This window comes from Perognathus longimembris, chromosome 5 (assembly GCF_023159225.1).
Source record: "Perognathus longimembris pacificus isolate PPM17 chromosome 5, ASM2315922v1, whole genome shotgun sequence".
In the NCBI taxonomy this organism is placed as follows: Eukaryota; Metazoa; Chordata; class Mammalia; order Rodentia; family Heteromyidae; genus Perognathus; species Perognathus longimembris.
In genome coordinates, this window is record NC_063165.1 from 46,159,611 (window position 1) to 46,185,504 (window position 25,894).

At 44.7% G+C, this 25,894-nt stretch overlaps 1 protein-coding gene across 2 annotated transcripts; it reads left to right on the top strand.

Moving 5' to 3' along the window:
• On the top strand, positions 1–24,989 carry Pla1a (phospholipase A1 member A). 2 transcript variants are annotated; one of them, XM_048346699.1, is made up of 11 exons: positions 1–164; positions 9,980–10,181; positions 12,350–12,527; positions 14,530–14,638; positions 15,926–16,027; positions 16,686–16,775; positions 17,807–17,974; positions 19,754–19,843; positions 21,734–21,842; positions 23,530–23,720; positions 24,517–24,989. In XM_048346699.1, the coding sequence occupies exons 1-10, from the start codon at positions 92–94 to the stop codon at positions 23,696–23,698; spliced, it is 1,290 nt and encodes a 429-aa protein (XP_048202656.1). In that variant the 5' UTR covers positions 1–91; the 3' UTR covers positions 23,699–23,720; positions 24,517–24,989. The 2 variants fall into 2 exon arrangements, with proteins under 2 accessions (XP_048202656.1, XP_048202655.1); XM_048346698.1 differs by having other exon boundaries at positions 3–164; positions 23,530–23,694; positions 24,520–24,989.
• The last annotated feature ends 905 nt before the right edge of the window (positions 24,990–25,894 follow it).

Consider the following 25,894-nt stretch of genomic DNA (forward strand, 5'->3'; position numbering starts at 1 on the left):
GTGGCTATTTGGTGAAAGGCTGGGCTACTTGAACTCTTGGTGTTGGGGGCTAGCTTTGTACCAGCTCCAGCTCTGAGACCCCAGCTCAGCCATGCTCCCAGGTCTCTGGGAGAGAAGTTTCTGGTTGTGGGGATCCTTGCTGTGGTTCAGCATTGGAAGTTCAGGTAGGCAAGGGGTTTGGGCCTTGGTTTAAAACTTTAATCTCACCCAAAGTCTGTGTTTCTTAAACTGTCTTCTTATGTGCTACTAACCGTTGGAAGGTCCCCTAAAAGTCCTTTGTCTCTCCCGAGGTGAGTTTAAAAGGGGGAAAGAAAACCCCTACTATATAATGGGAATATGTACGTAGTATGCTTTCTCTAGTCAAAGAAGATGAACTTCCCCTGGGTGTCTGACTCATTTTTCTAAAATCTGTATCACCACCCTTTTCAACTTGCACAAGTCAGGGTGACTATGAAGAAAAGAAAATCCAGTAAATTCTAAAACATATACACTGTTACCCCCATAAATATCTATTGTTTTAAGGTGGATTTACGTGTAGAAAAAAATTTGTTTGCCAAATGACTTTGGAAATTTTTCATAATGATTTTTGTCATGTAGGTTAGATGTCTTTTCTAACCCTAGCCACCCAAAATTGAATTCAGGTTTGTTTTGCCTCTTGATTGGATTGTGTTCATCGGTCCCTCCTAACCTCAGAGCCACTTCCCTCAAATATCATTTACATTGTATGGTATTTTTTTTTCTTTCCCCTGGTAAAGAACCTGCTATCTTCACACTTGCTTAATATAGAAAATTAACATTAACATGCTCTCCCTTCTCACCCCAGTAAGGAGGAGCCCTTTGAAAGGTCTTTTTGCCTGCAGATATCGATATTACATAGTACCTGTGAGTCATTCCCCATTATTCATATCTGTAACCTCTCCGTAATTCAGTTTGATAATAAAAAATATATATATATATAAAATAAAATAAAATGCTATAACCAAAAAACGCTGATACTGGGGCTTGAACTCAGGACTTTACACTCTCACTTAGATTTTTTTTTGCTTAAGGCAAGAGCAGTGCTACTTGAGCCACAGCTCCAACTCTGGCTTTTTGCTGGCTAATTGGAGATAAGAGTCTCAAGGACTTCCCTGATTTGCTAGCTTTGAATCTTGATCTTCAAATCTCAGCCTCCTGAGTAGCTACGGTTATAGGCATGAACCACTAGCCCTCAGTTTTGGAGTGTACTTGTTGACCAAACTGTCCCTTGTGCCTGAGGCCAACTCAGGTGGTTTCTGAAGGCCTACCCTACCTGGGTGAGGTGGCATTTCTAGGTGTTCTTCCAGCGCTGAGCTTCCTGGCCATTGGTCTCATGTCCCTGCTTCCTGTGGGTCATAGATTATTTCTTCTTTCCCTGACCAAATCTGAGCTCCCAAGGGCAGGGATAGCTCTCTCATCCTTGATTCCTCAGAGCTTAGGTTTTTGGTTTATTGAATGGCACCTCTGTGGTGTCTCACCAGCTAAGTGCTGAGAATTCAAGCTTCTTATCTAATACATCTTTTCCATGTCTTGGAAAAATAGCCTCGCAAAGAGGTTATAACTTTTTATGGGTCTATGAGCTATGGCCATTTTCTCACCTCTTTGCCAATGCTCTATAGCATCACACACTGTTAGAATTGCCAATCTGATAGGAAGAGTAGTATTACATCATTGTGTTAGTTTTTATTGTTTTGGTGATGTTGGTAAGGTGGCCCCTTTTTACCTCTATGTGGCACAGAAGTTCTTGATCTTCAGGCACATAGCTGGGATGAGGATGGAAAATTCTCCTTTTCAGTCTTCTCAATGATCTCAGTCTCCTCAGACTCCCAGAGCTCATTGCCAGTTCCCTCCATTCAGAAAACCTCACTCCACATGTGTATCTGGCTCACACAATCTCCGCAGGCCTTTAGTTCCCACAACCCAGGCCTTGAACTCCTTCGACTACCCTTGCTCTGACCTCTACTCTGAGCTTCAGCTAGTCTGCCAACCCTTCTTCTTCAGCCGCACCTTCCCCAGTTGCCTGATGTCCAAGATTTCCTTGCCACTCTCAGTTCACTGGCATTCTCTGGGCAAGGGTCCTTCTAGCATGTGGCCATCATCCTCTTACTCCCAACCTTCCCTCTCAACAATCGAGTTCAGTGTCTCACACAAGCTTGTTTCGGTCATTTTCTACTGGAATAAGATCTCCATGGAGGCACGAATACTCTTCATTCAGACACTAATTCATCCCTGGCCTAGCCAGACCACATGGGAAGATCATCAGAATGTTGATTAAATCTACCCACACTGAGAACTGGCTGGTAGTGAGCATCTGAGGATAGTGACCATCCACAAATCAATGGAACACAATCTCTTACCTTTGGCTGAAGATGTCTTCCAATGGCTATGAGGGGACATGGGTTGTTACACTCAGAAAGCACGTTGGTGACCTGTGGGACCTCGTTACCCAGTATCCTGAAGGGCTGGGGTAGGAGTGGCAATGTGTAGAGGAAGATTGTACCTGTCCTGAGAAAAATAAGGATGAAGGAGGGAGATGCTGGTAGAACCTTGCTAGCGTTCTAGCTCCTTTGACCCAGTGCCAGCAAGGCCTGCGGGCTAGTGTGATCACTCTGAAGTTGGCTGTGGGTGGTTTTGCCACTGGTTCTTATCTTGCAAGTTTCTTGTCTAGTGATCTCTAGGAATGAAATCCATGGACAAACAAGGGTGGGTGTGAAAGTGTGGAATTCATTCATTGAGAGGAAAAGAAAGAGCTCTGATTGGGTGAGAGGGTTACTGATCAGGTGTCCGGATCTAGGGGTTTTCTGCGGATAGCTTTTAGGTCTTAGTTATACTTTTGTGATAATTAAGTGATTGGAAGGTGGCTTACTCCTTGGTCCCTCGTCTGTAATATTTTGATTGGTTGTGCCCTTTTAGCTATTGAGAATTTGAAACTTACTATCATTTGGAATTTGCCTGTAGTTCCCATTCCAGACTGGGCTGCCTTCCTGTTTCTTCCCTTTGTAGGACAAAGGAAAAGTTGAAATACTTGGACTGTTTCTACAGAGTGATCAGTACTTTCCTATCTACCTAGGAGACTCTTCTTTCAGGCCCGTTGCCTATCTGCCTGTGCCAGTCTGGCTAACCTCCTTATTGATGGCCACCACCAGTCCCTAGGACCTGACACTTGACTCTCATTCTTGTCACCAGCCAAGACTGAACTTTGCAGGTAGGGCTGGGAATATGGCCTAGTGGCAAAGAGTGCTTGCCTCATACATGAAGTCCTGGGTTCGATTTCCCAGCACCACATATATAGAAAACAGCTAGAAGTGGTGCTGTGGCTCAAGTGGTAGAGTGCCAGCCTTGAGCAAAAAGAAGCCAGGGACAGTGCTCAGGCCCTGAATCCAAGGCCCAGGACTGGCAAAAAAAAAGAGTGAACTTTGCAGGTGGCCTTAAACTTTTCTGGGGCCTTAAGCTTCATTTCCCAAAAAGGACCGTCAAGGAATGGCACAGTACTCTCCAAGAACATCCTCTCGGCTCCAGAAGAACGTCACAGACAGAAGCAGGTGGCAAGTAAAGATGAGCCTCCTAGCTCTTTCTGGACAATTCATTTTTGGACCTATCTGATCCATAAAGCCCTCCATGTGCCTGGAGACCCTGGCCTGTCATGAGGGGAAATTTGGATCCCAGAGCTTAACACCAGGGTTAATTACCAACTCAGAGAGGAACAGCCCATTTGGTCCTGCTTTCCTCTCTCAGGGAATTATGGGGTCCACTGCTTGGAACTCTACCTTCCCTTTCCCTTCCCCTTCCCCTTCCCCTTCCCCTTCTCCTTCCTTCCTTCCTTCCTTCCTTCCTTCCTTCCTTCCTTCCTTCCTTCCTTCCTTCCTTCCTTCCTTCCTTCCTTCCTTCCTTCCCCTGCCTACTTCCCTCCCCCCTCTCTCCTTCCTCCCTTTCTTCCTTACTCCTTCCCTTTCTTTATCTTTCATTTCTTTTGACAAAAGAGTATTTCACAATGGCTTCTAAAGATTTTCCTCCTTTCAGCCACTTCCCTTTTCTCTGAAGTGTCCTGTGTTTCAAGTTCTATTCCAATTTGATTGACATAGTCTTCAAGCCCCATTGCTTTAAAACTTACAAAATAGGATTCTTTCTTTTTAGCTAAATTCTCGATATTTTCCACTACAAACCCAATACAAGAGGAATCAAAAAAATATTTATATGCACGCACACATACACACACACACACACACACACACACACACACACACACACACTTTCCCTGGGGAAAATCTACACAAGGGAATATACATGGAATTTACCTCTGGGGAGAGGGTTCATGAAGAAAAACATTTAAGATTTCTAATTTTTCTTTTAGGGATCAACAGTGATTCTCTATATAGCGAGACCATAGTCTCTATGCTACAACTTTACAGTCTTCAAATATCAGCAGTTTCTCTTTCCCTTGTCACGTTCTCTAGCTTTTAATCCATTTTGCTTTCTAGTTCCACTGGCCAGGCCCTGGGCCTCCAGCATCACGAACAGTAGAGCAGTCACAACAACACTTCTTACTTCTCAGTTCTAAGTCAAATGGCATCTGTAGAGCATATGATTTTGCTCTCTTTTCCTTTTCTCTTTTTCTTTTTTGGTGCAGGTGCTGGGGCTTGAACTCTGAGCCTTGAATTCTCATTGGTTTTTCTATTCAAGGCTGGTGCTGTACCAGGTGAGCCATACCTCCACTTCCCAGCATAGGATTCTCTAAATACTCACACATTTTATAATAGTAAAAAAAAAGATCAACTCCTTGGGTCAAACCTACTTGGTCATTAAATAGTTTTGTGTCTTGAATTCCTGTTCTCCTCTTTTCTCTGGCAGCTTTGGGGATTGAACTTGGGACCTCTTTCTCACTAGCCAGGTCTTCTCTATTGGTGTCCTAGATAGATTTATACCTGTTGATATTTTACCTGGGTTGGATATCTTAGTTATTCTCATACAGTGAGTTGGGATTCAGAGGCTTGTTTTCTACTCTCTGGAACAGTGTGTAGAAGTTGAGGATTACAGGTTTGGTAGAACTCTCTAAGACCAGCCTGTTTTCAGTTTTTTATGGATGGATCTAAGAGTACCGTTTCAACTCTTGTATGTTTCAGTTTTACACCTGATCATCTGTTTTTCCCTTTCTTGTCTAAGTTTTAGTACTTTTCTAGGAAATGTCCATTTTTAAGGAAAATATCATTTCAACTTTTGGGTGGGTAAGAGCATGTCCTTTTCTGGCTTGAAAGAAATGGACTGTGTCTATATTTATATCCCCTTTCTATTCCTGATATTGTTTACTTGCGACTTCCTTTTTTTTCTTTCTTTGTTTTATCAAAAGTACATCTGGCTTATTATTCTTTTCAAAGAACCAGCTTTTGGTGTTTGATGTCTGTGGCAGGCACTATTCTAAGCATTTGAGAGAACAAAATGGATAAAATCCCTGCCAGCTTTGGTGGAAGTTCCTTCTAATGTGGGAAGATAATCAATAAACAGTAAGTATAAAAATATTAAATTGCATAGTAAAGTAGTAGGTGATTATTGTTATACCAAAAAATAGACAAAAGTAAGAAAACTTGAGGGAACATGGGCAAAGTCCATAAGCAGATAATAATGTAAGTAGAGTGAGTGGTAGAGGAGAGAAAATGACACTAGCAGATTTGAAGGGAGAGGGATGATTAACATTCATGGCAGAAGAAACAGCTAGCGCAAAGACCCAATGGCCAAGGGAACAGCAAAGAGGACCTAGCTGGAACAGAGTAAACAGTAAGGCAAAGGGTTCCTGGTGGTGGTGGTGGTGGGGCGGGAGGAGCAGATTCGGCCATTTAGAGCCTATGTAGTCCACTGTGAGAGTATCAGGTTTTACTCTAAGTGAAGTACTTTAGAGACTTTTGTACAATGGTGTGACATGACTTAGTTTTAAAAAGGCAGTTCTGGCTACTGTGAGTCAGTTAAAGGGGGCAGATTATAATTAGGAAAAGATGGGACAGCTGTGGCAATACTTCTGAGAAATGACCCAGGCAGGGAGTAGGTGGATGAGAATGGTTGAATTCTGAATATTTGCTTCTGATGATGGTAAGGACTTACTTACAACTATGTGTGAAAGGCAAGAGAAAGAACAGAGTCAGAGATATGCCCAGAAGTTTGGCCTGAGAAATACAATGACTGAGCAGCTGGCAGTGTTGCTTAGAGCTCACTGTTCTCCATTTCTTTCATTTAACTATTACATTTGATATTTCTTTCTCTGCATTTTTAGAGTCACTCTGTTGTTCTTTTCTGAGTTTAACTTTCCTAATCTAACTCTTCCTAGTATTTGCATTTAAGTCTATAGGTTTCCCCTGTTCAAAGAGCAATGTAAGTACCTAAAAAGTATAGAGTTTATTTGAGCAATTGATGAGTTGATGGGTCTGGACAGTCTAGGCAGCAAGTAGTGTGGGATTTTACCGAAGAGATTTGAGGGGGAAACTTTTCAAAAGTACACATGGAATAAGGATAAACAAAATATTTGACAAAGAAGAGGAACAGTCTTGTGTGCTTGGTGGGAAGTGAGTGGTTAAATCTTGATTGGTGAGGCTTAAGCTTTGTTTTCCTAGACTCTGATGGCTCTCCACTAGTTAGGCATTTGTTTACATAGGTAAGAACTCAAGAACTGGAGCTGCCCAGTCTAGTAAATTATTTTTAACACCCTAAGTGCTGCATTAGCCATTTCATACAAATTTTAATATGTTTTTGTTTGATTGTCATTTAGTTTTGGTTTTCCATTTTCCACTGTGATTATTCTTTAACCCATACATTGCTTGGAATAGTGTTTCTATATTTCCAAGTGCATTTGAAAATTACTTCTGAGATTGAATTCTAATTTTCTTTTCAGCCAGTCCTGGGGCTTGAACTCTGGGCCTGGGTGCTGTCCTTGAGCTTTTGCTCAAGGTGAGCACTCTAGCACTTTGAGCCACAGTGCCACTTCCAGTTTTCTGATGGTTCACTGGAGAACCATCCTGCCCGGGCTAGCTTTGAACCACAATCCTCAGATCTCAGCCTCCTGAGTACCTTGGATTACAGGCGTAAGCCACTAATTCCTGGCTTGAATTCTAATTTTATGACATTTTATTTAGATAATGTCATCTGGGTAATAGTGATTCTCTGATGATTGTTGGGGTTTGTTGCACTGGTCACTTTTATGATATTATAACCAAATACTGGAGGCAACTAACTTGAAAAAGAATAAAGTTGTTTAGCTCGCATTGATTTAGCTGGGAGGTTCAGGTCTATGATAAGACTGTCCCATTCATTTGTCTTCTCCTTGGGGCAGCACGTCACAGCAGGAACATGTGTGGTAGGAAAAGGCTGTGTCTTCAGTAAGAAGTGAAAAGAATTAAGAGAAGTCTAGGGCTCTACATTCCTCTTCAAAGGTATGCCCCAGTGTCCTGAGGACTTTTTGAGGGATACCACAATGACACCCAAACTACAGCATTTGCTTTGCGACATATTATGCTGATTTAAGAGGACCTAGTTCTGTTTAATGGACACAAGTTTTGCTATATGACTAGAAGAACAGATTTCTTAACTTACATGGCTCAAATCTTATGCTTAAGTAGAGCCCTTTTACCCTTTCTTTAAAAAGCCAATGGCTGGCTATGTACATGCCTGCAATCTTAGCACTTGAGAGGCTGAGGCAGAAAGATCAAGAGTTTTGTGAAGACCTTCTCTGCAGCTCTCTATTTCACAGTAAGAATGTGAGTCAGGAAGCTTCCAGCAGCACTAGAGCTGGATGGTGTGTTTGGGTCAGCATGCCTGGTGGTCTTCCTTCAGTCCTCCCTGAAGGAAGTGTGAAGAGTCAGGGACCCCAGCTCATTATCTTAGAAGTAGACATGGATTGGTGGGGGGGGTGCAGGATATTGAGATAGATGAGCCAGATTTTCAGCTACTTGGAAGGAATAATTGGATGCTGCTTTTTTCCCCCTTCTGGTTGATGATACAAAAGGTCCTTCAATCGCCTTAGCCAGACATGTCTAATTTAAAGATGTGGAAAGTGGAGGTATGGCTCAAGTGGTAGAGTACCAGTTGGGAATGGAAAAGTTAAGCAAGAACACAAGCTCTGAGTTAAGCCCCCCAGTAACAAGGAAAAGATAGAAATAAAGGAAGGAGGGAAAGAAGGGAGGGAGGGAGGGAGGAAGGAAGGGAGGCAGGAAGGAAGGAAGGAAGAAAGAAAGAGTTTCTGCTTGTGCTGGTGGATGATACTAGTAATCCTAGCTATTCAGGAGGCTGAGATCTGAGGATCATGGTTCAAAGTCAGCCTGGGCAGAAAAATTAGACTCTTCTAATTAACCACTAAAAAGCCAGAAATAGAGCTGTGGCTCAAGTGGTAGAGTGCCAAGGCCTTGAGTTTAAGCTGCAGTGTGTGTATGCCTACACACACACACACACACACACACACACACACACACACACACACACACACAGAGAGAGAGAGAGAGAGAGAGAGAGAAATAAATATGTGAATTATAAGGTGCTACAGACCAGCTGTGGCTGGTGAGGGCTTTTTTCTTTGCCAGCTAGAGAGGCAACCGCTGTGAAGGCACTGGAGGCTCAGGACTCCTCTCAGGACAAGTGGTTGGGTTGGCAGAGGGGGTTTGAAGCTCTTTGGGATAGGCTGTCAGACCATGGAGAGAGTGACTAGTCTCCATGACAACTTCCCAGGGCTGTTTTTATATTTTGTGTCTTAATTTTTATTTTATTCTTTAAAATTATTATTATTATTATTATTATTATTATTTGTGCTGGTACCTGGGCTTGAACTCAGAGCCTCATGCCCTCCCTTAGTTTTTTTTGTTATTGTTCACTTAAGATTGGAGCTCTACCACTTGAGCTGAGCCCCAGTTCTACTTTTGGATTTTTTGCTGGTTAACTGGAGATAAGAATCTCTCAGATTTGTCCTTCTGGGCTGGCTTGAGCAGTGGTCTTCAGATCTCAGTCTCCTGAATAGCTAGGATTACAGGCCTGAGCCACCAGCTTCCAGCTTTAGGGCTGTTTTCAGATGTCTGGATTAGTGTGTTAGCTCTATATAACAAAAGTGCCCCCTGAAAAGAGGGCTTAAACTGAGATGTGGCAGGTCACAGTCCTGGGCGAGAGGTCTGAGACTATAGTGTGTGTGTGTGGTGGTGGGCTCCTGCTGGTCTTTTGGGGCAGGGATGATAGATCTGGTCTTTTGGGGCAGGGATGATAGATCTGCTCCACACTTCCCTCCTTAGCAGGTAGATGGCCGTGTCTTTTTCCTATATCTCTTCACACATCTCTCCTCTATCCCTATCTAAATTTTCTCCTGTCAGGGCTGGGAACGTGGCTTAGTGATAGAATGCTTGCTTAGCATGCATGAAGACCTGAGTCCAATTCCTCAGTTCCACATAAATAGAAAAAGCTAGAAGTGGTGCTATGGCTCAAGTGGTAGAGTGCTGGCTTTGGACAAAAGAAGCTCAGGGACAGTGTCCAGGCCCTGCATTCAAGCCACAGGCCTTGAAAAAAAAAAGAAAAAGAAAAAATCTTCCTCTTCTAAGGACACCAGTCATATTGTATTCAGGCCCACCCTACCAGCCTCATTTGCACTTTTGTAAAAACTTTCCCCAGATACAATCTTCTTCTGGAGCTTTGGAGGTTAGGACTTTACCATTAGGAATTTGAGGGAAGGTCTTCCCCCCCAGCCCGTAAGAAAAACCACGGTCTTTAACTGCCTCGAGTTTAGCACTGTTCACATTCCCCTCTGGTATTTTAACCTAGATATGAACAATATCAATACATTTGTCTTTTCACTCCAGAAAAGATTCAGCCTTTAATCAGTAGGTGAGTTATTCTTACACAAACTCATGTCTAATAAACCTGGTGCCCGTAAGTCCTGTTTCTTTTGCCTTTTTACAGGCAGATGACTTCACCCTGGAAGTTTCGATTCTGCTTTATTTTCTTCTAGGGTTTGCACCTCCCACCCCACAGCCGAAGTGTACTGACTTCCAGAATGTCAACCTGCTCCACGGCACCAACCTCAAAGTCCAGTTTCTCCTCTTTACCCCTGCGGACCCCAGCTGCGGGCAGAGGGTGGAAGAAAGCAGTGACATCCAAAATGCAGGGTTTAATGCCACCTTGGGGACCAAACTCCTTATTCATGGATTCAGGTGGGATCTGAACAACCGATTGGCTATTCCCCAAGAGGAGCTGGGAAGAGACCACACACCATAGAAAGTCAGTGGGAGGGAGGAGAGGGATGGATTTAGGGCTGTGTCACACTCCCTCATATCCTGGCTGACTCTGAAGGTACCTCATATACACAGACCACACACACACACACACACACACACACACACACACACACACACACATCATCCATTCTTGTTGATCACTTCTGCATTTATGTCTACACACTCACTATCAGTACACATGTGCAACCCTGGTCAAGTCACTGCACATAGAGCATAGAGCTTTGGCAGGGACAGTTTCAGTCATGCCTGGGTGAACACAAACAGTATTGTTACCCCTGGAGCGTGGGTTGCATGACACAATTTGTCTCAGACGATGAGGTCTGGATTTCCCACAATTACCCAGGTGTTTCTGCCCAGAGTTTGTTTTCTTGCTTTCACTTTTACCTTGGTTTCATGATTTGATTAACTTCTATTTATTATGTGATGATGATGATGATGATGATGATGATGATGATGATGATGATGATGATTCAGTTGTGGGCTTGAATTCAGGGTCTGGGCAGTGTCCCTGAGCTTTTCTGCTCAGGGTTAGTGCTCTAGCACTTTAAGCCACAGCTCCAATTCCGGTTTGGGTAGTTAACTGGAGAAGAGTCTCATAGACCTTCCTGCCTGGGTGGGCTGCATACTGTGATTCTCAGATCTCAATCTCCTGAGTAGCTAGGATTACAGGTATGAGCCACTAACACCAGGCTTATGGTGTGACTGTTTATGAGTACCACAATTATCATACCCACAAGTTAGCACTTCTTAGGAGCTGGGCACTTCTGCAATGTCTGCTATCCTGAAGTCCAAATTTTGCTGTAAAGGTAGTCTCAGTGGAGTCACCATTCTTTCTTCAAAACACACTGACAAGACCAAAGGCAGAGGAGGAGCACCCTATAGATCAAGCAGCATGGGGGCTGCTGATGGGTAGGTGGGCACAAAAGTACTGTCCAGAGGCTCATTTCTTCCTGATTCTGGCCTCTCTGCACTCCAAGCCCCAGCCCTGTGATTCCTTCCTTAGACCTTGATTGGCATTCCAAAGTATTTTTTCTAACAATTTTTTTTTCATTTTTTGCTGGTACTTGGTTTGAATTCAGGACCTGAGTGCTGTTACTTAGCTTTTTTTGTTCAAGGTTGTAGCTCTTCCACTTGAGCCATACCTCCACTTCTGGCTTTTTGACCACTGGCTGGAGATAAGAGTCTGATGGACTTTTCTGCCTGGGCTAGCTTCAGTCTTGTGAGTAACTGGGATTAGAGGAGTGAGCCACTGGGTACCCAGCCTTCTAATAAGTTTCACAACTGGTCACTAACCAAAGCTGAGTGTGCACCTACCTCCAACCCTAGAGAGCTTATGAGGCCAGGCAGTCTGCCTGCTCCCAGATCCCCCCAAGCCACTTCATGGGGCACACACCTCACACCTGTGCTCCCTTCCACATGAGCATGTGCATATTGAGGTATAGTAGTGGGTGGGGGTTACCAGGAAAAAAAAACTTTCCCACTACTCTTTTTCCAGAAAAGTGTCATTATACTGTAAATTCCAGTAGGACAGGGACTGCACCTAACTTGCCTTTATTTCTTGGAAAACACCTAGATTACTCCCTGGCCCACAGGTACTCAGTAAGTGTTGAATAAATGAATACAGTAATGAATGGGTGAATAAAAACATCCTCAAGAAAAGAGCCTATATTCTAGAATGAGAACTGAGATCCCAAATCTTGTTCCCAAGATACACATTCTTTTCCAGTGAGCCAGTGGCTCACACCTATTCGGGAGGTTATAATCTGAGGATCAAGATTTGAAGCCAGATGGGAGTTAGAAACCTTGTGAGAATCTTAACTCCAAGTAACCAGCAAAAGAAAAAGGACCAGAAGTGGAGGTGTGGCTCAAGTAAGTGGTAGAGCACCAGCCCTGATCAAAAAAGCTAAGTGACAGTGAGTGACCAGGTCCTGAGTTCAAGCCCCAGAACCAGCACCTGTGCTGGTCTCGCCCTGCTTTTGACTTTCCTCACTGGGTTTGGGACCCATAAAATTTTCTATGACAATGAATACCAGCTGGGCAGGTAATTTTCCTCCCCCTCCACTCCCTTTTGTTGCCTTGTGTAGGGTGTTAGGTACGAAGCCTTCCTGGATCAATAAAATCATCAGAGTCTTGTTGCGGGCAGCAGATGCCAACGTGATTGCTGTGGACTGGGTGTACGGATCTTCAGGAGTCTATTTCTCAGCTGTGGAAAATGTGGTCAAGTTGAGCCTGCAGATCTCTGGCTTCCTCAGTAAACTCCTGGTGAGTCCAGAGAAACTTAGGGTGATGTGAGCTGTTCATGGAGGAGAAGGTTTTCAGAGAGCGAGAACCAAAGCAACCTTTGTAAATCTTGAACTGGCCCCTTGGAGTGCTGACCTTGGGCAGGGCCTTAGCACAATGGATAATGGCTGTGGAGGCCTGGAACACCATTGTCCCTGATAAGGAAATAGCACTGTGGGAGAACTGTGAGCGTGGGCATCCAGCAAGGGGCTATGTGGTTCATGATGAGGACTCCCCTTTTTCTGAAGCAGATATGCTGAATACAGCATGCCCAGAGCCCTCAGTTTCTGAAGCCTGGAGACAATCTGCTGTAGCCCAAGTGGAATGGTCACTGTCCCTACTGTAGGTCAGGGGATTTTGTCTGGGGCTCTGGGAGTGAAGGAATACACCAAGAGGCCAAGTGGCCAGCAACGCAGCAAAGAAGCAAAGGCTTATTCACTTTCCAAGAGAGGAAAAGGGCAGATAGATGTACAGTGTTGCCCTTAGTAGGAGTAGGGCTGGATTTATAAGCATGGAAGAGTAAAGGGAATGGACTGCTGACTCTGTGTGTGTGTGTGTGTGTGTGTGTGTGTGTGTGTGTGTGTGTGCGCCTGCTGGTCTTGGGGCTTAAACTTAGGGCCTGGGCACTGTCTTTTAGTATTTTGTATATGAGGCAAGATCTCTTGCCACTAGGCCATATCCCCAGCCCCTCTTTTAGGATTTTGTTAAGGCTGGAACTCTACCATTTGAACCATAGCGTCATTTCTGACAGCCACAGCTCCACTTCTGGTTTAGCCACAGCTTCACTTATGGTCTTTGGGTGATTAATTGGAGATAAGAGTCTCATGAACTTTTCTGTCCAGAATGGCTTGCATGTGTCAGATCTCAGCCTCCTGAGTAGCTAAGATTACAGGCATGTGCCACCAGCACCTGGCCTGGGATGTTGTTTTGTGAGTTTAGCTCAGCTAGGTGTTCTACATGGCTGCTAGACTAGTCAATTGCTTAATGGTTTTGACCTGATGGTTGTTGGTCAGATTGTATAATCCTTTCCAGGAGCTTATTGTTAAAACAAGATTCAATTGAGTTGGGATGATGTCCCTGACTATTATGCAAAGTAAATGGACACAAGTGGTGGAAATTAATTACTTCCAGGCTTGACAATTAAAGAGAGTGAAGTTACTGGCTTGTGTCTTTTATAGTAAGGAATGGTTTGCCAAGTAATTTCATAAAGTCTTCTCATAAATAAGAGCTCTTGTCTTTCGAGACAAATCAAATCAACTCCAAAGTGGTTTGGGGAGATTGGAAAGGACAGTCATTTTTGAGCCAAGGACATGAGAGCATTGGATCTCCACTGTTCCCCTAAAGTCTCTCACTGTATGTATGGTCCATGCATTATAATACAAAGTTCAGTTTTTGAATGGAAGATCTGATGGAAGATACCTTGTTTATTGCAAAATGTGCACAGTAGTAAAATCTTTCTCATCTTTTGTCCCCATGTTAGTTAATGGAGCATTCAGAGAACATGGAGGGACACACATTTGGGGATACATTTTCTTTGTGTTTTGGTACAAGTTCTGCAGCTTAACTCGAGAGGCAAGGCACTGTTCTTAAAAGCATTTTTGCCCAAGGCTTACTGCTGTACCACTTGAGCCACAGTTCTACTTCTGGTTTCTTTGGTGGGTGGTAAATAAAGACGAGTCCCAAGCATGTTTTGGGTTTGATGCGTAACCCCCAAATGACTTCAGTGCTTAACTTTATATTTAATCACTGGTGTTGATACACATGTGTTTGATTCAGTCTTAGCCCATTCTGTTGTTCTGTTGAGTAAGTTATAATAAAACACCAGTGTGCATAAAAAAATAAACAAGATTCAGGTAGGGTTTTGCTAGAGTTCAAGAAGCAGTTTCTGCAAATGAAGCAAAACAGCCTTCCTGTGAGACAGCACGGAGTCCCTTACAAAATGAACCAGGAAAGGCTGACTTGAGTGAGGCCTTATATCTTCCAGGCGCTGGGTGTGTCAGAGTCATCTATCCACATCATTGGGGTGAGCCTAGGAGCCCATGTTGGAGGCATGGTGGGACACTTCTACAAAGGCCAGCTGGGACGGATTACAGGTAAGTTTCCCCTTTTCCTGTTCTCCGAGGATCTTGGGACAGAGAGAGGTGGCCCTGGAGATGACCCTTCTCAGATAAGCAGAAGGATGGGTGGGGTCTGTGCACTTATGATTGAGACATTTGTTACCACTAAAGTACATTTGTCATGGGTCTTTTGCATGCAATAGTATTTTGTTACTATGACATGATCTGTAACAGCAGTAGGCGAGACCATGCATTCCTCTCTGAGTGTCAGTATCTCTGTTTGTAAAATGGGTTGCAAGAGCCTGTAGCTTTGGCTACCTGCAGAAGTCACCTTCAGACAATTCTGCTAAATACCTGCACAGGTGTTGGGGACTTGATGCTTTAAGAGCTATTCTTAATCAAGAAGGCCCTGGAGTGGTGTGGTAACTACACTCATGTCCTGATCCTTTGGTGGGACAATTCTGAGTCATGTTCTAGAGACCCCTCAGAGATTATACCTACAGTTACCCCAAATATTATTCTGCCCTTGCTAAATGGTGGGTATCACTAAATTCATTTTATTTACTTGTTTATTTATTTTTGTGCTGATCCTGGGGCTTGAACTCAGGCCTAGGCATTGTCTCTGGGCTCTTTCTTCCTTCTTTCCTTAAATCCACCTTCCTTCCTTCCTTCCTTCCTTCCTTCCTTCCTTCCTTCCTTCCTTCCTTCCTTCCTTCCTTCCTTCCTTCCTTCCTTCTCTCTCTTTCTCTATTTCTTTCTTTCTTTTCTTGCTCAAGGCTAATACTCTACCACTTCAGCTACAGCTCCATTTCTGTAAGCTCATTTTAGAGCCAGAAAAACGGGGTCATTAGAGGTTAGCTCAAGGGAGACAATAGACCTAGGAGAGTGACCCATATCTGTAATCTCAGCTGTTTGGGAGGTAGAGATTGGGAGGATTGTGGATTAAGATGAACCTGGGCAAAAATTCAGTGAGATTCCTATCCCAACACTTAGGCCAGGTGGGTGGTTCACATCTGCAGCCCCAGATATGGGGAAGCATAGGTAGGAGGATTGAAATGCATAGCCATATCTGAAAAAATAATAACTAAAGCAAAAGAAAAAAAGATTGGGGTAATGGCTCTAATGGTAGAGTACCCACCTATCAAGCATGAGGCCCTGAATTCAGACTCCAGTACAGAGGAAGTTTCTGGTGAAGGCACCCTGGTCCCTGTTGCAGGACATATGACCTATGCTGAAGGGACTATCAGGAAGGGCATGGAGCAGACTCCTGGTGGTCTCTGCATTGGGAGAAAAGAGACTCTGGATAGCAGTTTGTTCTTGCAGGCCTGGACCCTGCTGGACCTGAGTACACCAGAGCCAGCCTGGAGGAGCGCTTGGATGCCGGGGACGCCCTCTTTGTGGAAGCCATCCACACCGACACTGACAGTGAGCTGGGGTGGTACTTGCGGTGATGGAGTGAGCCCAGGGCGGCCCTGGGCAGAGAGGCCCTGTCGGCTCAGAGCTTCTGTCCTCAGAGGGTTGTGGACCAGGATGAGCTTGAGAGTCTCCTCCTTCGGCTCTCACGGTCACCATGATCATGGAGATGAATGGTTTGATTTTGAGTTTTTAAGCAGGAGGATTCTCTCTCATGGACCACAGTAGTTTGTCTAGGAATCACAGTCTTTGATTCAACACCAAATCTTCCATGATGGGGCTGGGAAGGGCATGGCTGCTGGCTCACTTAGGGGAGAGTCAGGCTGCTCTTTTAGGCTGGTGTGTGTGCCTGATCTCTGGGGATTGGGGTATTCCATTCCTGAAGCATCCAGTCCAGTCAGAGCTCCTCCCTGTAGAACAAGCCCAGTTCTCACTATAATAGAGAAAAAGAATACCCCTTCAAGTAGTGACACCCACAGGAAAGACCACCCCCCCAACTCTCAACCCTTTATAGACAAATAAAGTACCTCAGCTAAGTGGGAAAGGAGAGGGACATGCCTCTCATTTCCACCCCCCTGGGCCTGTGCCAGGCACTGTGCTCAGCATGAATAGAGTAAGGAGAAATAACATCTGTGCCTGACTAGATGAGCACCAGTTCTGCCTCTTTCAGATTTAGGTATTCGGATTCCTGTTGGACACGTGGACTACTTCGTGAATGGAGGCCAAGACCAACCTGGGTGTCCCATATTCTTTCATGCAGGTCAGAAAGCTAGGAGAAAGTGCTGTTTGGTCTACAGACTGAAATTCACCAACAGTCTGCAGCCAGCGTGGGCACAGAGTGTCTTCTTCATGATGCCCTTGGCTATGTCCTATGATGCTTTTCTCAGTTGAATGTCTTTGGAGTCATGGATTTCCAGGGGGGAATCCTGATGTAGGAAACATGCTTTAAGCTTAGGTGTCTTCCCCACTTCTCTAGGTTTCTGTAGCACAGGCCAATAGTCTATTATCTTCCTGGGCCATCATTGGTCGCATAGCTCACAAGAGCTGCAGCCTCTACAGAGCAGAGTTGCTGGTTAATTACAAATAGAGTCTTGGACTTTTTAGCTTTGGTTGACTTTGAACCATGATGCTCCAGGTCTGAGCACTCAGAATAGCTGGGATTATAAGCATGTGGCACCAGTGCCCAGCTTGTGTGCACATTTCCAAATAGCAAACAACAGCAACAAACACAAAAAAATCAGTATTTTGGTATGTTGGGATATATGGCTAATTTATTTGATCAGTTATTTGTTCAGACAATATCCAACACATAGAGGTTGGGCATGAGAAGCTGTCAATCAACTTCCTTAGTTAGATAGGGTGAAGATACAAACATGTGTGTGTGTGTATATGTGTGTGTGTGTGTGTGTGTGTGAGAGAGAGAGAAAGAGAGAGAGAGAGAGAGAGAGAGACAGTAAAGACAAAAATGTGGAGAGAACAACCATTTCCAGGAATGGACTCAACATTTCTAATGCTCCACATCTTCCCATCGTATGATCTCATAACAATGAATCTCGAATCAAGCAATTTTCTTCTTCTGCTTAGATAGCCCAGGAAAATTAAAAGGGAAAAGGGAGGCTGCAGTAACCATGCCCAATCATAGTTTTAGAATGTGGCTCAGGGGACATCCCAAGTATTTATAGCCTCTGGATTGTAAAATTCAAAAGACTTACAGTAAAAGCATGGAGGGAGTTTCCACTTGTCTTGATTGAAACCTTGTTTGTGTCTCCCTCCACCCCCCATCCCGTTCAGGTTACAGCTATCTGATCTGTGATCACATGAGAGCCGTGCATCTCTACATCAGCGCCTTGGAGAATTCCTGTCAGTTCGTGGCCTTTCCCTGTGCCAGCTACAAAGCCTTCCTTGCTGGCCAGTGTTTGGATTGCTTTAACCCTTTCCTGCTTTCCTGTCCAAGGATAGGTAAAATGTCACCCTTCTGGTATCCTTCGACAGTGTGGGGAAAGCTCCAGCCCTGCCTGCTGTCATCTCTTAAACATCCTTGTCTCCTGTGGGCAAGAAATCTTGTCCAAATGGGGAAAAGAAAAATTAAGCGATGAGATGATCAGCTTGTTCTCACCTGGAAGATGGCAAATAGGCCTCCTTGATCTGTCCCTCACCCTCTAGACTGCTCTCGGCGGCCACATTTGCTCTGTGCCACACAGAGAAGCTTCACTCTACAAACTCTGGACCTATTTAGAGCCGCTCCTTACTCTGACACTAGCGAAGCTTTCCATGGGCCCTTCCAGTCAGCTCAGCTCCTCACAGATCCTCATCAGTGCATTGTGGGGGAATCCCCAAGTGGCACTCAGGCTCCCTTTAGTGGTATGTGGGGGTAGTGGCTATGCCAGCTGGTGAGAAAGTGCCTAGTTGCTGGGTGGCTCTGGTGCACCACTGAGTGGCCCAGGCCTAGCTGGAGAAGGGTCTCCAGGAGGAACTAAGGATCTGCTTTCCTCACCTGTGCACATGTGGCAGTGACTATCCTGGTACTTTCCAAGGTGAAAAACTCCAGGACTAAACTGGGCAGCAGAAGTGGCTCATCCCCACCCCGGCTGCCCCTTAGAACTGCAGTAGCCTGTCATTCCTCATACAATCAATGAAACGGGTGCCGGCTTAACAAAACATGAAGGGAGGATTATTTCCTATAACAACCTAAGCTAGTGTAATTCCCCTCACTGGGCTCACATCCAGTTCCCTAGGGTAATGGGGCAGCGGTTGTGACATCACATTGCTCAGCTTTGTCTTCCTTCACTTCCCTCACACTGAGCACCTCAAGGCTGCTAAGCACAGGCACTGTTGGTGACACCAACAGTGTCCTGTTTCCTGCTTCCTCCTCCTGTGGCCTTTGCCCTCACTGAACTCTCTGGCTGCCAGCAGCCAGTCAACAGGTCAAGCGTTCCCAACCTACTGTGTCCCCACTGCATAGGATACAAGTGCCATTGAGACAACTGCCATACATGTTTTCTCTGATCTGTGGAAACTAGATCTAAAACATAACTGTGCATGATAACATATACAGGAATCAATGTATTTACACAAACAAAAGAGGGCATACTTAAGGGAGGACTCAAAAGGCCTAACTCCTCTGAACAATGAATGTATTATTTATCAAAATGAATACCAGGAAGTGGAAACAAGTTTGGGGGAATAGGCAAAAGAGGGGGGCACAGGAATGAAGGGAGCAATGTCACTGCACATTATGTAAAAAATGAACTAGGTAACTTGAGGGTAGGGATGGAGGGGGGAAATGTGGGAGAACGAAGAAGGCGTTGACAGTAACCAAGAAGCATTGTACTCATAACCTGACTTATGGAATTGCAACCCCTTTGTACAATTAGTTAATAATGATTTTTGAAAAGCTGAAAAGAAAAAGACAACTGCCATAGAGGGAAATTGCCTCCCAAGTTAGAGATGTAATTTTAAATGTCTTGCAATTATGGAGTATGGGCTTTAGGATCCCAAGAGCATAGTCCCCAAGATTATCTCCCACGGGACTTTATTTGGATGCCAGAACATCAAGTGTAGATGTGTATAGAATGTGGGTGTGTGAGCTAACAAATTCTTGTGCGGGTGCTGGCTGTGGGACCCAGAAGTGGTCTTCTCTCATGTCCACCATCTTTGATGAAGTATTCTTCTCTGGTGTCCACCACCTTTGATGAAGTGTCCTTCTCTGGTGTCTGCCATCTTTGTGCTTATTTCCAGGGCTGGTGGAACAAGGTGGTATCAAAATAGAGCCACTCCCCAAGGAAGTAAGAGTGTACCTGCTGACCACATCCAGAGCGCCGTACTGTGGTGAGTAGGAATGTGGAGGCTGATGGAGGCCCGCCAGATGTGGGAGTGCAGTGGGAGGGAGAGGACTAAGGGTGGGGCAAGGATACCCTGGTGGGTGGGAGAACCAGAGCTGTAAGGATAAGTCCTATGATGGTTCTGCAAATGAGGACTTTGGGGACATGTTATTTGCATCATCCTTGTTTCTTTCACCACTGGAATGTGTCCTCCAGGGTTCTCTCTAGCTCCTTTCCTCCTTTATGTTTCTTTCTCTCTTCTTGGTGTCCACCTTATATGTTTCCCCTCCTGGTAGTCCTCCTCCTTGGGACAGGGTCCCCAAGAAAACCCTTGCTTCTACTTGCCTTCCCTTTCATAGACCCATTCTAACCAGTCACTGGTGCTATTTGCTATATTTCCTTGAAGCCAAGATTACAGGGAGGGTATGAGATAAACTATAGGAGAGAGGGATGTCTTAGAATCCATGACATACACTACACAAGCAGCCATCAATCCTGCCCATGTTACGTGTATCCTCATTAGGGTGGCTGAACTTCCTGGGTGATACTTGTTGTCTGGGGACCCTCTGTCTGTCTTGTGAGGGTGAATGGGACATATACTGCTGTAGATGGTAAATTACATTGGCACCATAATTTTATGATTTTCTGACCAGCTTGTATTGTGTTAGTCCAGGGGTCTTTGTAGCTGTGTTTTCTGGTTCAAGAAGGTCTGGGGCAATGTCATATGGAGCCCACAGCTCAGACAGCTCAGGCCAAGATTTCAATCTCAGCTTCTCTACTTCCCAGCTGTGGGATCAGGAGCTGTGGGATCCTTAACCTTTCTGAGCCTCTAGATCTCTTTTTTTAAATTTATTTTTAAATTTTTTATTAATTAAATTTTGTTGACAAGGTGTTGTGCAAAAGGGGTACAGTTACATAATAGGGCAGTGAGTACATTTCCTGTGATATCTTATACCCTCGTTTTTCTTTCCCTTCCCTAGATCAGGTAGGCGTATATATAATACCCAGTGTACCAAAATCATATACAGTAGCCACGTGGTGTACACCAAAGGAAATTCACCTAGAACTTTAAATATAATATCAACAATAGAGTTTGCTTATCCTTGTCTTATATGATCATATATACATAGCTGTTGAGCTATTATGATCCACTGAGAGGTCTATTTTAGACATTTTTATGTTTAGTAGTTGTTTGGTTTTAGATACATAATGTAAGGTCGCTGACCCAAATCTGTGGAAATATCATTTGACAAGAAGTTTTTTTGTTTCGCAGACCTGGTCTCTACTCTCCGCCCACACCCTAACAGTCATATATCAAGGAGACCATGTCCCTTTGTTCTCTGTGTTCTAGAGCCTCTAGAGCTTTATGTGGGAAATGCAAACAATAGCAGTAAGTGCCTGCTGGCAAAAATCAATTATGAGGATAGACTAGGGTAGGACTGGGGAAGTCCTAGGCACTATGAGTGTAACCCAGGAAGTAGCCATTTCCTTTCCTTCCCAAACATTCAAACAGCAGCAGCAGAGGATAGATCTTTTCTGGCTCTCTCAAGATCATACTGCCATGATAAGTCACAAACAGGGCAGAGGGAACTATTCTAGCAATACAAGTAATAATAAGCCCCCTATTTCTGAAAGCTTCCTTGGCACAGGCACGATTCTTGGATTTATCTGTATTAATCTACTCACCTCTCACTCTAGCCTGTATGATTCCTACTTTCTTCACCCCTACTTTACACTGGAGGAAACCAAGGCTCTGAGATGACTGACAAGCTGCTGGGGCACTGCTCTGCCAAGAGGCCGAGCTGAGGCTTCCTGCTTGCATGGCTGCACTCTGGAGCTTTTTGTTCCTTGCACCCCTGCCCTTTGGCCCAGCCTTTGTTCTGTTTTGTTTTCCTAGTGCATCACAGCCTCGTGGAGTTTTACTTACAGGAGCCAAGAAAAAAGGACACCAGCATCGAGATCACCTTTCTTAGCAACAATGTCACCTCTTCAGTTAAAATCACCATGTACGTAAGTGCCCCATGGGGCTGATGTGACTCCTTTCCTTTTTCATTTGGGCACATGGAGACATCACAGAGAAGGCATTGTGGGATTGCTAATGGCTGGGTGAAGGCGGCCTAGTGTAGGGGTGGGGGGCAGCACCTACTAGAGGGCCCTCACTAATATGGATACACTATGGTGAGGGGGAGGGGCTGGGGGGGCTCCAGGTTTGAGATCAGTACTCACTCCAAGCACAGTGGATTCAGATGCTAGCAGACAACGCTAGCAGATACAATGATGGGTACCCTAGCAGGTGGTTAGAGTAGCTATCAGGTACTAGATAAGAAATGGTCTTTGGGACTCCAGAGGGGGATGCCTCAAGAGTGTCAGCAGGTAGGAAGGCCTACCTGGGGAGGGCTGGCCAGTGTGTGGAGGGTACCCTTCCTGGGAAGGACAGCAATACTAGGTGAGTTTCCACAACACAGTCCAAGACAGAGGACCAGTTTATGAATACAGGCAAGGCAAGGGCCAGACTAGAGGCCTTGAGGGCTTCAGGATGGTGCCAGTGCCTGCACCAGAGGCTCCTCGGTCCCTTTTCTTGTAGGAACAGACTTGGTCCTGGAATTGGTGGGGCCAGGTTGGAAGAAAGAGGCAAAGAAGCTCAACTGCAGAGAGCCATGAGGCTGGCAGGGGCTGGAGTTCAGGAACAACACTACATGTGTCTTTTAAAAGGAATCAATCAAGTCACTCACAGGCTAGTAGGAGACAGACTGGTGAGATAAAGTCATTGTCCTGTACAACAGAGCCTCAGGGAGGGACTTCTACACAGTAAACAAACTATAGCAACATTAGGAGAGCTAGAAATCAGTGGGAGATGGAGGGCCCAGGAGCAATTAATTCCTCCTCTCCTATGCTTAGCAGCCCTCCTGGGGTTCTTCTCCCCTCTATCACTTCTGAAGCAGGTCTTTTCCATACACGTGAATCTCGATGAAGGACCTACTAGCTCGTCACTTCATGCCTCTTCCTCTTTTTTCTCAGCTAAGTGGTGCCTAAGTTTTGTACATTAAGTAGGAACCCAAGGGCAAGGCCACGAGAGACCTGGATTCCAGTGTCATTCTGGGTCCCCTAGGCTGATGTCACTACCTACCAAACCTTGTGGTTCCTGTTGCTATCAGCACACAGGGAAGCTGCGATTTGTATTGAGGGATGTGTCACTTCACAGCCAGCTTGCTAGATTTCGGTAACTTATCTAAAGTCACACAATTGGGAAGAGACAAAACCTGGACTCTGTCTCAGCTCTGTCTGGCTTCTAAGTCTGCTTTGTTGTTGTTGTTGTTGTTGTTGTCATTTTTACCCACACATTCATACCTAGCCTCACACAGAGTAGTCTTCACACCAAGTTCTCTGGACAGGTAGGCTTGAGAAAAGAACTTCTGTTTCTAGACTACGGGATCTGAGCATGCAGCTCTTAGTCACCTAGAAGGTCAAAAGCGAGGCAGTTTTCCACAGGGAATATTCGAAGAGCTACTACTCTTTGGTTACAGTGTCCACTTGTTTATTCTTAAAACTCAGCCAATATTCCCCAGTTGTGTTCCAAACTGTGTGTGTGACAAAGGGTAACATGAAGCAAACAAGATGGCCCATCTTCAAGGAGTGTGACAGTAAAAAAGTTCCAAGGTGACTCATTTGCTTCTCTACACTCTTTCCCTTCAGACCCAAACAAGAACTCCAGGGCAGAGGACTCATAGCCCATCCTAACCCACACTGCCAGATCAACCAAGTGAAGCTCAAGTTCTGGGTTCCCAGCCGGGTTTGGAAGAAAGACAGGACTACCATTGCCGGGAAGTTCTGCACTGCTCCTCTACCTGTCAATGACAAGTGAGATCCTATAATCTGCCCCTCCTATACCCCACCCCCCACCCCAAAGCCCCTGTCCTGGTCTTAGGTGTTTTTCTTGATGAGATTTAATCTCAGCACAGTGATTACCATCTCAGAAACAGAGATGACAAAGACCCTGGTACTCCTGTAGGGCTATCTTGGGTTGGGGTGTTAGGGAGAAAGACACAGAGGATGGGTGCACTGGCTTTGACTTCTCATATCCCCTTCAATAGAGGAAACTCTTACCTGTATTTGGTTTGTCAGGAAAATTTTCTTGGAACAACATGTTTTTTTAGTTCATACTTTTCATTTTTCTTTTCTCTATTTTGCTCCTTAGACTCCACTTTAAATGTGTCTCTGATTACATTCAGGGGTACAGATCTAGAATCTATGTTCACTTCCTTCTCTGCAAGGCATAAGTGTGATTGGTCTTGGTACCCCTGGCCCTTGGAAGACAGGACAGAAATAGGGGTTAGGCACTTCCTTTCAGGCTCTGCCTTTCCTTCCTTCCTCCCTTCCTTTTTTTCCTTCTTTTTCTTTCTATCTTTGTCTGTCTCTCCTCCCTCTTTCCCTCTCTCCCTCTTTCTTCCTTCTCTCCCTCTCCTTCTCTCTTTCCTTCTCCTTCTCCCTCTTCCTGTACTGGGAACCAATCTCAGAGCCTCATGAATGCCAGTTAAGCACTCCATGCCAGCACTAGAAATAGGCTCCACTGAAGATGATGAAAGAGTCCTTTTACTGGATATCATGGGAACATCAGAGCCACACAGTTCCCAGCCCTCCCCCTTGGCCAACTAAGAATTTGCCTGTGTTGCTCTTCTCTTGCAGTGAAAAGATGGTCTGCTTGCCGGAGCCAGTCAACTTACAAGCAAGTGTGTCTGTTTATCATGACCTGGAAATAGCCTGTGTTTAGCATAATCCTGGACAGGACACATCTTGGATTTTTGTTTTTTAGAGAAGTGTGGTATTTGTGTATGAGTGTGTGTGTATGTGTGTGTACACACACATGTGTGTAACTTAAGCTAGACCATTACTATTAGGAGACAGGATCATAACCACCACCATGGAGAAAGGTCCAATTTTTAGTTATTTTTTCCATAATTAATTACCATGGAGGGGAGAGATGACTCATTTTATAGACTTAGATCTTCATTGCAATCTGGAAAGCTTTACAAAGAAGATACTATTTCAGCTTCCCTAATTGTAAGTAACTGCCTCATATCCTTGTGCATCTGTACTTAGAATGTAGTGGAAATATAGAGAAAAATATGCTGTAAAAAATAAAACATCAGGAAATATCTGAATCTTATAAAATTATCTTATTGGAGTATAATCCTGTATATAGGAAAAGTGGTTTGCAGTCTGTAGGACTGGAGAAAATGAAATTTTCGGTATTAAAACAGCAACAGAAAAGAAAAGCCTGGAACAAGAGAGAGGAAGAAGGCCAGGAGGAAGATGATGCCGTTCACTACCCCTTCCCACTGCCTCTTGGGGTGTCTGGAGGGTTGGAGGATCAGAGAGAGCTTTTGGGAATATAGGTGGGTTATCTTTGGGTTTGTACATCTCAAGCTCTGATCTTTGTTAATAACCTTGTATCATAGGCAGATAGGCAACAAAAAATGCCTTGGGCTGTGAGATTATATTCTTAAACTCCCAGATGCTAACCTGGACTGACATAATAGCCCATACTTTCCACAACACTGTTGTGACTCCCCACATCAAAGTTAAACTGAGAAGGGTCAGAGGATCCAAAGAGCAAAAATCAAGAAGAAAGGGCGAATCAAATGCCCAGGAATGTGCCTTCCCATGCAGATAGCCTCTGTGAGTGGCTGACGATTTGGAGCGGAACAAAAGAGGAGGGCCTTGATTTCCTACCATCTAGTAAACCAACTTATTGGGTGAATCCCCAGGGCTCAACATCTTCTAGGCTGTCCATCTTTACTTGAGCTTCCCCCTGGAGGTATAATTCCACTTCTTAATACCTATCACTCTTTACTAGGACCTGACTCTTTGTGGTTCTTTTGCTACACCTGGCAGTCTCCTAATTTTAAATAGTATACAACACCCAGAACACACTGTTGGCCAGTGTCAGCCATACACCAGCAACATCAAAACAAAACACATGATGAGGTCAAGTTGGGTAATTTGAGGACAATTTAATAAACCAAAACTACAGCCATCCTTTGTAGGAGAAATCACGAGG

Coding starts and splice junctions, on each gene's coding strand:
- Pla1a (XM_048346698.1), top strand. CDS start 92: ATGCTCCCAGGTCTCTGGGAGAGAAGTTTCTGGTTGTGGGGATCCTTG. Junction 12,528..14,529: donor GCTTCCTCAGTAAACTCCTG/GTGAGTCCAGAG, acceptor TATATCTTCCAG/GCGCTGGGTGTGTCAGAGTC. Junction 16,028..16,685: donor CATCCACACCGACACTGACA/GTGAGCTGGGGT, acceptor TGCCTCTTTCAG/ATTTAGGTATTCGGATTCCT.